The following is a 13913-nucleotide window of genomic DNA, read 5'->3' on the forward strand; positions in this document are numbered from 1 at the left end:
CAAGAAAATTCTTGTGAATTGTAATTTGGAAGGATTTGCAGCCCAATATCGAAGGAAATAAAGCTTTAAAGTTCCCATTATCTTCCTGAGGGCATTCACCTGTTGCCTTTTTTCTTTTAAATATTTTCACAATAAAAAAGTGGAAAACTATTTCCATGCTTATCAGCGCTCGGGAGATGATGCTTGATGGTTTCACGGGTAAGTTTTTGCATTGCATTTGTCTGGGTTGGTTTAAATAAAGTTTTATTGTTGTGTTTTTATTTCGCCCTATTTAAAGGTCAAATATTGATTATATTTATGTGTTTTAAAAAAGTAAATAAAATTAAAAATCTTTATGCAAGGTAAGTTCTGTGCACAAGCCCTATTGTAGTATTGTACATCATTTGTATTTTGATTTAGAGAGGTCATACGTACTGTATTACTGCACAGATTATAATTCATATGCATTTATTATTTTCTATTTGGTTGCTTGTTTTTAAAACATATTGTACTGTACAGAGTGACAGATTTTTTATGTACTGAACATAAGGTGTAGATATCGCCTATTTTATGAGTCATTTTCGTCCTGTACTGCTCGCTCCTGTACAGATTATTTAGTTTTGATTGGGAGAGTAGCAAGTTCATTCTTTATAACTCGAACTGCACACTGTGTTGCAGATCATTTTATTTGTTGTATTGCACATTGCGTTGCAAATTATTTATGTTTTGTACTGTACACCATAGTGCAGATTATTAGATTTATAACTTGTACTGCACACTACGTTGCAGATTATTTATATCTTTGTGTACTGCATACTGTACTGCAGATTATTAAAATTATATTTCTTTGTCGAGCTGCATACTGTAGTGCAGACCATTTTAGTTGAACCACACAGTGTAGTGTGGACATTCTAGATTTGTAATACACAATTTAGATTCAATCATTTATATTAAAAGTTTTAATGTATTGCACATTTAAAGGCTAATCAAAATATTTATATTTTATAATAGTGTATTGCACATTATAAGGCAGGCTTTATTAATTTGTTTCATTGTACGTAAAGTACAAATTATTTGTTGGTGTGACACATAAAGGTGAAAATTTTGGTAAAATTATATATTGAGCCGCCTACTATTTTATGTGATAATTACAGATTATCTTATTTAATTTCAGTTTTACATTTTGTCTTACATTAAACAGGTATTTTTATTTTCATGTGCAGGGTTTAACTATTAATGCACCTGATTTTAACTCAAATTTAAACAAATCTTTTATTATTTAAAATGGCAAGCAAAATAATGCAACAAAGAGTTATGCTTTTTGTGACAAAATCTACAGGAAAAAGTAGTGCAATTTGAAGCTTTATGATTGCCTGATTTTAGACAGCAAATACAAATATTTAATGATTTTGCCTTTTCAAATCGATCATTAACAGACATGTCTCTAAATATATGACATTTGAACAGGAAATGATTTCCCTTACACAAAGGACAAATCAATTCTGACACCAAATTAACTCTCTTGGATTCATTCATTTTGTGTTTGAAACTATTGCTAGATGCTGTTTTATTAAAATTGCTGGGGTTATTATTATGATACGATATTGATTGCACTGCTTCTAGAATTTCACAACGTTTAGTGAGAAATTTTTTAAAGTCTTCAATAGTGGGCTTTACGATATCTTTACTACAAGTTTCCCACTCACGACGAGATTGAAAATCAATTTTTTCAGTCAGTAAATAGATCAAAATCAAATCCCAATGTTTAACAGACTCATCTAATAGTTCCAAAGATCTATAATTTTTTAGAAAATTATCCAAGAAACATCTAAGGTCCCTTGAATTTTCCCTAGGTACATTAGGTAAATTTAAAATTTCTTTAATATGAAAATTTGTTATAATTTTACTATTTTCATAACGATTTTCTAAAAGCTCTAAAGCTGTGTCATAATTATTTTCAGTTATCTGTAAAGAAGCAATTACATTAGCAGCTTCCCCCACTAAACAATCAATCAAATAGTGAAATTTCTCAATTTTGCTTCTGGGCTTAGAATGCACCAAAGCATCAAAAGTGTCTTTAAATCGACGCCAATCCCCGAAATCCCCAGAAAATTTAAATAAATTTAGCTTTGGAAGATTAGCGATGGGCTCAACAAAAATATTATTTTCTGGACTTGGAGCAAAATCATTAGCATTGGCAGGTGGCCACATTGAATTATTTAAAGTTTGCCCCTGTATTAAATCCTGAGCAGAAGATACACAATCAAAAAATTGGGTTTCAAAATTTTCCCTTTCTGTGGCCCATTTATTCTCATCATGGACAATGTTGCCCAAGATGTAATGAGACTCAATTTCACCTTGAACCACTTTAAACTCTTCAATAAGCTTGGGAGAAATTATCTCTAAACGACTTTTAATTTTTGAAACAGGGTTCTGTGGTTGTTTGTTTAAAAAATTCTCAAAACGAGTCAATTCAGCCTTAATTTGGCCTCTAGTTATATTAAGCCTTTTAATTTCACTAATATGATCTATTTCTTCTGCCATTTTAAATAATAAAAGATTTGTTTAAATTTGAGTTAAAATCAGGTGCATTAATAGTTAAACCCTGCACATGAAAATAAAAATACCTGTTTAATGTAAGACAAAATGTAAAACTGAAATTAAATAAGATAATCTGTAATTATCACATAAAATAGTAGGCGGCTCAATATATAATTTTACCAAAATTTTCACCTTTATGTGTCACACCAACAAATAATTTGTACTTTACGTACAATGAAACAAATTAATAAAGCCTGCCTTATAATGTGCAATACACTATTATAAAATATAAATATTTTGATTAGCCTTTAAATGTGCAATACATTAAAACTTTTAATATAAATGATTGAATCTAAATTGTGTATTACAAATCTAGAATGTCCACACTACACTGTGTGGTTCAACTAAAATGGTCTGCACTACAGTATGCAGCTCGACAAAGAAATATAATTTTAATAATCTGCAGTACAGTATGCAGTACACAAAGATATAAATAATCTGCAACGTAGTGTGCAGTACAAGTTATAAATCTAATAATCTGCACTATGGTGTACAGTACAAAACATAAATAATTTGCAACGCAATGTGCAATACAACAAATAAAATGATCTGCAACACAGTGTGCAGTTCGAGTTATAAAGAATGAACTTGCTACTCTCCCAATCAAAACTAAATAATCTGTACAGGAGCGAGCAGTACAGGACGAAAATGACTCATAAAATAGGCGATATCTACACCTTATGTTCAGTACATAAAAAATCTGTCACTCTGTACAGTACAATATGTTTTAAAAACAAGCAACCAAATAGAAAATAATAAATGCATATGAATTATAATCTGTGCAGTAATACAGTACGTATGACCTCTCTAAATCAAAATACAAATGATGTACAATACTACAATAGGGCTTGTGCACAGAACTTACCTTGCATAAAGATTTTTAATTTTATTTACTTTTTTAAAACACATAAATATAATCAATATTTGACCTTTAAATAGGGCGAAATAAAAACACAACAATAAAACTTTATTTAAACCAACCCAGACAAATGCAATGCAAAAACTTACCCGTGAAACCATCAAGCATCATCTCCCGAGCGCTGATAAGCATGGAAATAGTTTTCCACTTTTTTATTGTGAAAATATTTAAAAGAAAAAAGGCAACAGGTGAATGCCCTCAGGAAGATAATGGGAACTTTAAAGCTTTATTTCCTTCGATATTGGGCTGCAAATCCTTCCAAATTACAATTCACAAGAATTTTCTTGTTGCTGAGCCAGCACTGCGTAATGGCTTCATCCGGTCGAGGGATCAAATGGATTGAACAATGCCTCCTTGCTTCGCTTTGGGTAATTGTTCTGTATTTTAAACGATGAACAATGAACACTTTGGTCAGTTCTTGATGATGAATTTATTTTAAATTTTTATACAAGAGTTTAATTTTTAAGTTAACAAAATTTAATTTATATGGTTGCTTGCTTGTTCTTGACAGGAGAGGAGTCGAGGCGTCCCGTCAGGGGCGCTGTGATCTCAAGGTAAGTGGCGCGTTACAAACGCCGTCCGATAGATGGCGTCAGTAGGACTGAACTTTGAATGAAATAAAGTTGAGGGTACACTCGTAGTCCGAACACTAATACTTTTATTGCGAGACTATTTCTGGGCAAAATCTACAGCGTTGCCGCTGTGTGTGGAAATTTCGTGATTTAAAGAATCTAAATAAAAAATATTAATTATTATTAGTGTTTAATGTAAATATAGGACAAAATAGTTTTGATTATTAAACGAGTTTCACTCTTTCTCTTGCTTTATCATAAAGAATGCAACTCAGTTTCTGTTAATTATAATAATTTATTATATCACTTTATTTTCTTCTGTTAATATTGAGAGCATGTTTATCAACAAAAAGTCCCCTCTGCCCCCTGTGTAGATGTTGCGCTCAATCCAAAGCAGCCAATGTTTATTCTAGTGTATTCAATGTTCTAAGATCATTTGTAATGCCTTCACCGAGATATTTATACCTGTCAGTACTTTCAAATTGTATCTCTCAGATTTCTAACTACCTTACTTTACCTCCCACCACAACATACTCTGTTTTTGATGGGTTAATTGATAAACCCCACTCGGTGTATTATCTATTTTCCGTAATATGTAGTGGATATCATCCTGATCTTCTGCAAGTATTACTGGTCATCCACAAAATGCAAGCTGTACAGTTTATGATCTTTAATTGGCATACCCATAGGTTCCAATTTTTTTTCAAGTTTCCAAAACCTTCTCCCAATAAATCTTAGAGTATAGGTGCAATGCAGCTGCCGTGGCAAAGTCCTTTAGTGACCTTTATCCCCTCTGTCACTCTTTGTCTAATCTTTATTGAACTAGTCATATCTTCCTATAACCCCTTATAAGAATTTTGAAAAGTTAGTAGGCGAAGTCTTTTCTCCACAAATAAAATGCTAATTCTAATTTCAGGAGTGATGCTTTTCGTCAAGTGTTCTTGCCATCATCAGACTTGAGTTACTTAACACATACACAAATTCTAAACAATAACAAACAATACGGCATATTGACTCCTATTCTCCTACTCCTCCTCCCTTATATTGACTCCACTTCAGAATGGACTTCTTCCTTATAAATAAATAAATAAAAAGGACTTTATTATTTTACTTAGGACTTTACTATTATTATTTTAAAATAATGAGGTATCATGCCAACATGAAACTGTTTCACAGGCATCAAAAAATGCAGAATTAAATTCTATTTCCCCTAAAGTCAATTGTATTCAAACTGAGAATTTTACTAAAAATACTTCTGATCTAAACACTAATATTGTTCAGCCAATTTCCTTGTTTGCCAGGGAAAATTTTGTCTTGCTATCTACAGCAATTGTTCATGCTTTTGATAAAGATAACAGACCTATAAAATGTCGCATATTTTTGGACTCAGGCTCCCAATCTAATTTGATAACCAAAGAATTTGCAGATATTTTATCATTGCCCTATAAAAAATATTAATCTTCCTCTAATAGGAATTGGTCAAGTTTCCACCAATATAAATAAAAGAATCAAAGTTAAAATTTCTTCTTTGTATAATAATTATTCGACCAGACTTTCCTGTTTGGTAATAGATAAAATCTCTGAGCACTATCCACAAATACCCTTTAATATTTCAGATTTGCATATTCCAAAAAACATCATTCTGGCTGATCCTGATTTTAATTCCCCTCAAAAAATTGACATGCTTATTGGTGCAAGCATTTTTTATGATTTGCTATCTGTAGGACAAATAAAATTAGGTAGGAATTTACCTGTTTTGCAAAAATCTTTATTTGGGTATCTTGTCAGTGGAAATTTGCAAATGCAAAAGAAAAATCATCTTGCTTCTCAGAGTATGTTGTCTACTATTGATTTGGCTAAGCAGCTGGAAAGGTTTTGGTCTGTCGAAGAAATTCATTTAAATGAGCCTGTACTCACCCAAGAAGAAGCAGAAGTTGAAAGGCATTTTTTAGATAATACAACAAGAGATGTTGCAGGGCGTTTTGTAGTAAAATTACCTCTAAAGGATAATTATACCGATTTAGGTGAAACTAAAGGTATAGCTTTACGTACTTTGTATTCTGTTGAGAGAAAACTTTCAAAAAATTCCCCGATGTGTGAAATGTATACTTCATTCATGAGAGAATATGAAACTTTGACTCACATGTCTGAAGTCGAGTACAATGTTGGAAACGATTTATGTTTCTATTTGCCTCATCATTGTGTTGAAAAGGCTGAAAGCACCACTACTAAATTGCGTGTTGTTTTTAATGGTAGCCAAAAGTCATCAACCAATATAAGTTTAAATGATGTTTTAAAGGTTGGTGCCACTGTTCAACCTGACTTATGTTCCATTCTTTTGAAATTCCGTCATCATGATTATGCGTTGACAGGAGATTTAACCAAAATGTACAGACAAATAAATGTACATCCGGAACACAGAAATTTGCAGCGGATACTTTGGCGTGAAGATCCTTCATTGCCTGTTAAAGAGTTTTGCCTAAATACGGTAACTTATGGTTTAGCTTCAAGTTCATTTTTAGCCACTAGATGCCTTAAGCAAATTTCTGATGATATCCGAACCAATTATCCTATTGAAAGTGATTTTATAGGCTCAAATTTTTATGTGGATGATTTTTTACTTAGTCACCCTTCTTTAGAGTCTTTAATTCAAGTAAAAAACAACATTACTAAAATCTTGTCTGGTTATGGATTTGAAATTAGAAAATTTAAGTCAAATGACTCCCGTGTGTTTTTAGAAGGTAATGATGATTATTCTTTATCAGAATATGTCATATCAGATGAGAATACCACTAAAACATTGGGAATTTCTTGGATACCCACGTCTGATTGTTTTATTTATAAACTTCAACTTGAAGATTCTCTGACAAATTCCGTTACCAAGAGATCAATATTGAGTTTCATTTCAAAAATATATGATCCATTGGGATTCCTTGGACCCATAATTATCCGAGCAAAATTAATCATTCAACAGTTGTGGAAACTTCAATTATCATGGGATGAAAATTTACCCATAGAATTACATTCCCAATGGTGTGAATATAAGAAACAATTATTTAATATTAATACTATACAAATACCTCGACAAGTTTTAATTAAAGGTGCTAATTTGGTCGAATTACATGGGTTTTCTGACTCTAGTGAGAGTGCTTATGGCTGTAGCGTTTATCTAAGATCTATTAATAATGTTGGAGCCATAGATTGTCGTTTGTACTTTGCCAAAACAAGAGTAGCTCCTGTACAGGCAATTAGTATTCCAAGACTTGAGCTCCAAGCTGCAGTGCTCTTAGCTAGATTAGTGAGCAAGTGTTTAAGTACTATTTCCTTTGAGATTCAGAATATATATCTATGGACTGATTCAACCATAGTGTTAGCTTGGTTGTCAAGAGAGCCTAAAACTTGGCAAACTTTTATATGCAATCGTGTCTCTGAAATCCAACAGTTGACCAATATAACTGATTGGAATCATATTTCAACTCATGAAAACCCAGCTGATATATTGTCTAGAGGTTCTCAAACTAACGATTTTTTGTCCAATAGTTTATATTGGAATGGTCCTTCGTTCCTTAGACAGGATAAAGAAAATTGGCCTGAAGCCACCAATATTTCATATTTTTCCAAAAATCCTGTAGATGTTCCCGAATTCAAGAATCAAAATATGAATTTTCTATGTCAGACCGATAACCTGTTTAATTTTGATGAACTTTTTTCTAAATTTTCTTCTTTTAGTCAATTAATAAGAGTTGCGGCCTACGTCTTTAGATTCATAGATCGCTCTAAAGGTCGACATGATGTTCAAACTTTTATTAATAATGTTGTGTCAAATTCTGAATTTTCAAAGACTTCTTTACGTCTAATCAAATTAATTCAAAGTTCTGAGTTTAATGCGGACATTTGCCATTTAAGAACCCACCGTGAAGTATTGAAAAGGAGTAAGCTAAAAGCTTTAGCGCCCTTTTTAGACCCTGATGGTATTTTGAGAGTGGGCGGAAGATTAAAGTTTTCTGACTTAAATTACGATCAAAAACATCAAATTTTATTGCCGAAAAAACATAAATTTACAAGTTTACTGATACATTCCGAGCATTTAAGAGCTTTACACGCCGGAAATCAAGGAACGTTATCACATATACGCCAAAATTATTGGATTATTGACGGCAAAATGGCAGTCAAATCCTGTATTAGAAATTGTATCAAATGTTTCCGAGCCAACCCTCCTAATTTGACTTATAAAATGGGCGATTTGCCTTCTGTCCGCGTAAAACCTTCTAAAGTGTTTCTTTCTGTTGGAATCGATTATGCAGGCCCCTTTAATTTAAAGGATGGCCAAACCAAAACCAGAAAAATAATAAAATGTTATGTCGCGATTTTTGTGTGTATGGCTACGAAAGCTTTGCACATAGATTTAGTCACGGATTTGTCCACAGATGCTTTCTTAAATTTGCTGAAACGTTTTGTTTCGCGTAGAGGTTTGTGCACAGATATTTACTCAGATAACGCTACTGCTTTCGTTGGCGCAGACAATGAGTTGAAACGTTTGCAAAACATTGTTAATGGCGGTGTCTTAAGAGATTATTTGAACCAAACTCAGATAAATTGGCATTTTATTCCAGCTAGATCCCCAACATTTGGAGGTCTTTGGGAGAGTGCTGTGAAATCTTGCAAGCATCATCTCAAGCGTGTTTTACATAATGATCATCCTCTTAATTTCGAGGAAATGTATACATTATTGGTACAGGTGGAAGCCGTCTTAAACTCTCGGCCCCTTATAAGCCTTTCTCCTGATCCTAATGACCTGGAGGCTCTTACCCCAGCCCATTTCATTATTGGACAGCCAATGACGGCATTGCCTCAGAGAAACCTGGAAGATTCTCACACTAATTTGGTAAAGCGACTTCTTCATGTTCAGAAGCTTTTCCAGCAGTTCTGGAGACGATGGAGCCATGATTACCTTCACACCCTCCAGGAACGCAGTAAATGGCGTTTCAATAAGGATCCCAACTTACAAATTGGTGCCTTGGTGATTGTTAAGGAAGAAAATACTCCCCCAGCCTACTGGACCTTGGGTAGAATTTCTGCAGTCCATCCCGGTGCTGATGGCCTCGTTAGGGTGGTCACCATTAAGACTAAGAATGGTTTCTTGAAGAGAGCAACAACGAAGGTTTGTTTGTTGCCTATTGATGTTTTGTAACGCTCAAGTTATGTTGAAAGGTCAGCCTTTCAAAGGCGGCGGGATGTTCGGACTACGAGTGTACCCTCAACTTTATTTCATTCAAAGTTCAGTCCTACTGACGCCATCTATCGGACGGCGTTTGTAACGCGCCACTTACCTTGAGATCACAGCGCCCCTGACGGGACGCCTCGACTCCTCTCCTGTCAAGAACAAGCAAGCAACCATATAAATTAAATTTTGTTAACTTAAAAATTAAACTCTTGTATAAAAATTTAAAATAAATTCATCATCAAGAACTGACCAAAGTGTTCATTGTTCATCGTTTAAAATACAGAACAATTACCCAAAGCGAAGCAAGGAGGCATTGTTCAATCCAATTAGTATTAAAAAGATTGTTTTGTTTATTAAGACTTAAAACTCCCTTTTTGCTAAAAAATGATAAAGAAGTCTGAAGTGGGTCACATATGTTGAAAAAAAGAAAATTCAAATTGTTCCTCTCGCAGGCGAGTTAGGTGTCAAATGTGTCATCCTTCTAGGTTAGAATATTATAAAAGACGACATATTTGTGAAGTATCTATTAAGTATTGCATACCAAAATATTAATAAAAATGTGTAATTAAGTATATTATTATAATCTAGCATTGCATAGCAATTGCTTATTCAAACTCGAAATGCCGCAAAATTAATGTGTAAAAAAATTAAGGTAGTGTCTGGTCGATATCCAGCAACCAAAATCGAGAACGCAGCATATTTCGTTTGCCAGCATTATATTTATAGTCGGCGCCCATTATTATTTAATCAATACAATGCCCGTATCTCCTGGAATTCCAAAGGTGTTTTAATGATCTTTTCTCTAGATATTAACAATGGATACCAAAATCGGTTTATAGTGGGTATAAACCGCGACAAACTAAGGATTTTTTGGAAAAATTAATTGAAGCCTTTTGTGCTAGCCTAACCTAAAGCGCTACTGTGCTAAAGTGTCGTTTTCACAAAATCTGCTGTGTGATGAAAATTTTCGGTTTAAGGTTACAATCCGGCACGTGGGCCATGAGTAGCCCACGTGCCGGATGTTCTCGAGAGTTTTCAAGTAATTCTAGTGAAAAAAATAGCGGTGGATGGAATTCTGACGCTAGTGTAAAAGACAGAGACATAGTAGTACGTAGAGAGTGAAAATGAAACTAGCGTCTGCGGAACCACCGTTCCTTGTGCCGCCGGCGTCGCTCTCGCGGCAAAGCCAATGTTGCCGCTTTGATCAAAGATATCATATTTTATGATTAAAACGCATTCTGGGTGAGCCGTTATGCATGCATGTGCTTGCTCGCAGACTCGCACTTCTCGTTAGGATTTTTCGGAGGCAGGAGGCAGGAAGTATTGATATAAAGTGATTTTGGCGCGCAGGGTGTTTTTGAATTGCAATAAAGAAAAATTATTAGTCGAGGTACAGTTTTTTTGCTTGGGTAGGTTTGATAAACAAAGGTAATTTTTGTTTTTTATTTATTCATATTAAGTAGGTTATACAACGGTGATGATATGGACTCCAAACCCAATAAATTATGTACAGTTTGTAATCGCTTGTTTACAAGAACCACTCATTTACGAGTGCATGTCAAGAAATTTCACCCGGAGTTACGGGAAGAACTGACAATTTTAAATGTTTGCATTGTGAAGAAGTGTTTACGATCAGAAATCGTTGGAAACAACATTTAAAAACGCATAGTAAGAATAACGACGTAAATATTATTAGGGTTACGGTTTAATAATATTAATATATTAAAATAGCAAATTGCGCATATACATAAAAGGTGTGTAAAGGTGTGCCTAATTATTACCTATATAGAATGTTAAATTGAAAATCCTAAAAATTAGCAATTCAAAGGTTAATGGTTACATTCAGAAAAGTGCAATATGTTTTTACCATCTTTAGAATCCTGCACAGTTTCCTAGTCATAGCAAGAGCAAGCACAATTTTCAACACATTTATCTCATGAATGGTTGAATAAAATAATGGCATGTGATTTTATTACATTATGAGTTCATTGAAATCGTAGTAGGTACCTTTATCAATTTTTAACTCATTTTAGGGGTCTATTTAATATTAGTGCAATCAAAAGTAAACGTTTTTTGAAGAAAATGTAAAGAGGAGAAGCATTGTATAGTATTTTTATTTTTTAAAGGAAAAAAATGCGGAAAAATTAAGTTTTTTGCGTGAAAACGAAAAAAAGTATCATCATCCTGTGAAGAGCAACAGGTATGTATTTGAGGTTATGTGGCTTAAACCCTTTTACTGAAAATTTTAGTTATGCTATTTTGAAACTTATTTGGCTTATTTTGTGGCATATACAGTTGTGGTCACATAAATAGCACACTTAGCCTTTTCATATATTACTTACAAAAAACAAATTCCTGACTGATAAGAAAATATTTAAGCAGTTAATCTCCTCCTAATATGCAAGACTTTATGTTTATTTTAAAAATATATGCACATACAGAATTTCATTCCAATATTAACGTTTTAAGGCTGGACACATAAATAGCACACCTTTCATTCTTATTAAATATATCGAGTGTTAATTAGTAAGTATTATTTTAACTTTTAAATTTTTGAATATTGTCAAGAGTAGTTTTGTTTTTAGTGGGTAGAAAGAAACATTGTGGACCAGAGAGGAGAGCTCTTATTATAGAAAAGAAAAATCAAGGCTTTTCTATTTCTGCTATAGCAAAAGATTTAAATTGCTCTAGGAAAATGGTTTATAATGCTCTGGCTCTCTATGAGACCACTCAAAGCACAATGAACAAGAAAAGATTAACAAGGCCTCGAAAAACCACGTATAACATGGATAAAATTATTATTAGAATAAGCAAGGGTAATCCATTTTTAAGTTCCGCCCAAATAAAACGTGAAATAGCAGACCAATATGGCGTCAATATTTCTGCAAGAACAATAAGAAGAAGATTATGTGAAAAAGATCTCAAAGGTTGTGTAGCTAGGAAAAAACCACTTGTTTCAAAAAGAAATATTAAAAAAAGATTGGCATTTGCTAAACAACATATAAATAAGGACATTAATTTTTGGAAAACCATATTATGGAGCGATTAAACCAAGATTAATAGATTTGGAAATGATGGAAAATGCTATGTTAGACGTCCTCCCAATCGTGCCTTAAACCCTAGGTACACAATTAAAACTGTTAAGCATGGAGGAGGATCAATTATGATATGGGGAGCAATGTCATGGCATGGTGTTGGACCTATTCATCGTATAGAGGGAATAATGGACCAATACAAGTATAGGGAGATTTTGCAGAATGTTATCGAACCATACATGGAGCATTTTATGCCAATTAGTTCATGCACGATAATGATCCAAAACATTCTGCAAAATCAATAAACGATGGTTTACTAAAAATGTGATAGATGTTTTGGAATGGCCGCCACAAAGCCCAGACCTGAACCCTCTGGAAAATTTGTGGGATCACGTTAAAACCAAAATTAAGGTATTAAATCCCTCAAATCTGGATGAACTATGGCAAAACTTCCAAGAGGCTTGGAACAGTATTCCGGCAAGCGTGTGTGCAAAATTGGTGGAGTCAATACCCAAGCGATTAAGTGAAGTTATAAAAAATAAAGGATACCCAACAAAATATTAAATTGGTTTTGGTGAAAGTAAATATTTTTTAAGTGTGCTATTTAAATGGCCAGCATTTGTTTAGTTTTTTTGTTATGTTTCTTATATATTTAAAATACTCTTTTAATTTTAATTAAATACAACTCTTTGTAGAACATCTAAGCTAAATATATTATAAAAAAAATAGAAAATGGTATTTAATATTTTTTATCGCAATTTAGAAAAGTGTGCTATTTATATGACCATAACTGTACCTTTTTTCTGAAAATTATAGATATGTATTTTTGCCATTATTTTTGTGTATTTTCTTAAAATATCTGTAATAATGTTTATGGCAATTCCCTTACGGGAATATGACATTTTTCACAGGTATAACATTATTTTTTTTGACATAACATTTACTTTGTTTGTTATCATCATCCCAATATGTTTGTCAGAGTACTAAAATAACCATATATAGCGGATTTTTTGTTTACAGGAATCCAGAAAAAAACGCCGTGCTGAGCTTCCTACCCCTGAAAAAAGGAACAAAACTAGAAGGCGAAAAAAAACGTCGAAAGATCTGAATTAAAAAAAATACGTCGAAATCTTGGTTCGCCCTATATAAATAAAAAAGGCAAAAATATTGAAGCCAGAGTCTTAGGTCCACCATGTGGTTGCAACAAAAACTGTAGGATGTTGCTTCAATGTACAGAAAATAAAATTTTTGACGATTTTTGGAATATTGGCGATTATTACAAGCAAAACGCGTATTTATTTCATAACATAAAGCAGTTGCCAAAAAAAAGTTCATACCCCAAGAAAACAAAGAGAGCTGTCTCTTCTCGGAAGTTTAGTTTTCACTATTTTGTGAGGGTCAATTGCTTTGATGTAAAAATATGTAAAAGAGAATTTATTTCCAGTCATGATCTGACGTCTCAGAAGCGATTACAGCTTCTGCACAAACAAATGCTTGAAGGCCTAACCACACCTAAACCAGATCAACGAGGGAAGTTTCTAGTGCGTTATAATAAAATACCGGAGGAGGCCTGCCAGTCAGCT

At 33.3% G+C, this 13913-nt stretch overlaps 2 protein-coding genes across 7 annotated transcripts in view; one reads left to right on the forward strand and one right to left on the reverse strand.

Annotated features, from left to right (window-relative positions):
* LOC126736366 (transcriptional regulator ATRX-like) overlaps nt 1-13913 on the reverse strand; it is a 292446-nt gene that overhangs the window by 30082 nt on the left and 248451 nt on the right. The gene's annotated exons all lie outside the window — the stretch shown is intronic.
* On the forward strand, nt 5998-9974 carry LOC126736367 (uncharacterized). The gene is made up of 2 exons (XM_050440693.1): nt 5998-9232; nt 9283-9974. The coding sequence occupies exons 1-2, from the start codon at nt 6164-6166 to the stop codon at nt 9361-9363; spliced, it is 3150 nt and encodes a 1049-aa protein (XP_050296650.1). The 5' UTR covers nt 5998-6163; the 3' UTR covers nt 9364-9974.

This window comes from Anthonomus grandis, chromosome 5 (genome assembly GCF_022605725.1).
Source record: "Anthonomus grandis grandis chromosome 5, icAntGran1.3, whole genome shotgun sequence".
NCBI classification, from domain to species: domain Eukaryota; kingdom Metazoa; phylum Arthropoda; class Insecta; order Coleoptera; family Curculionidae; genus Anthonomus; species Anthonomus grandis.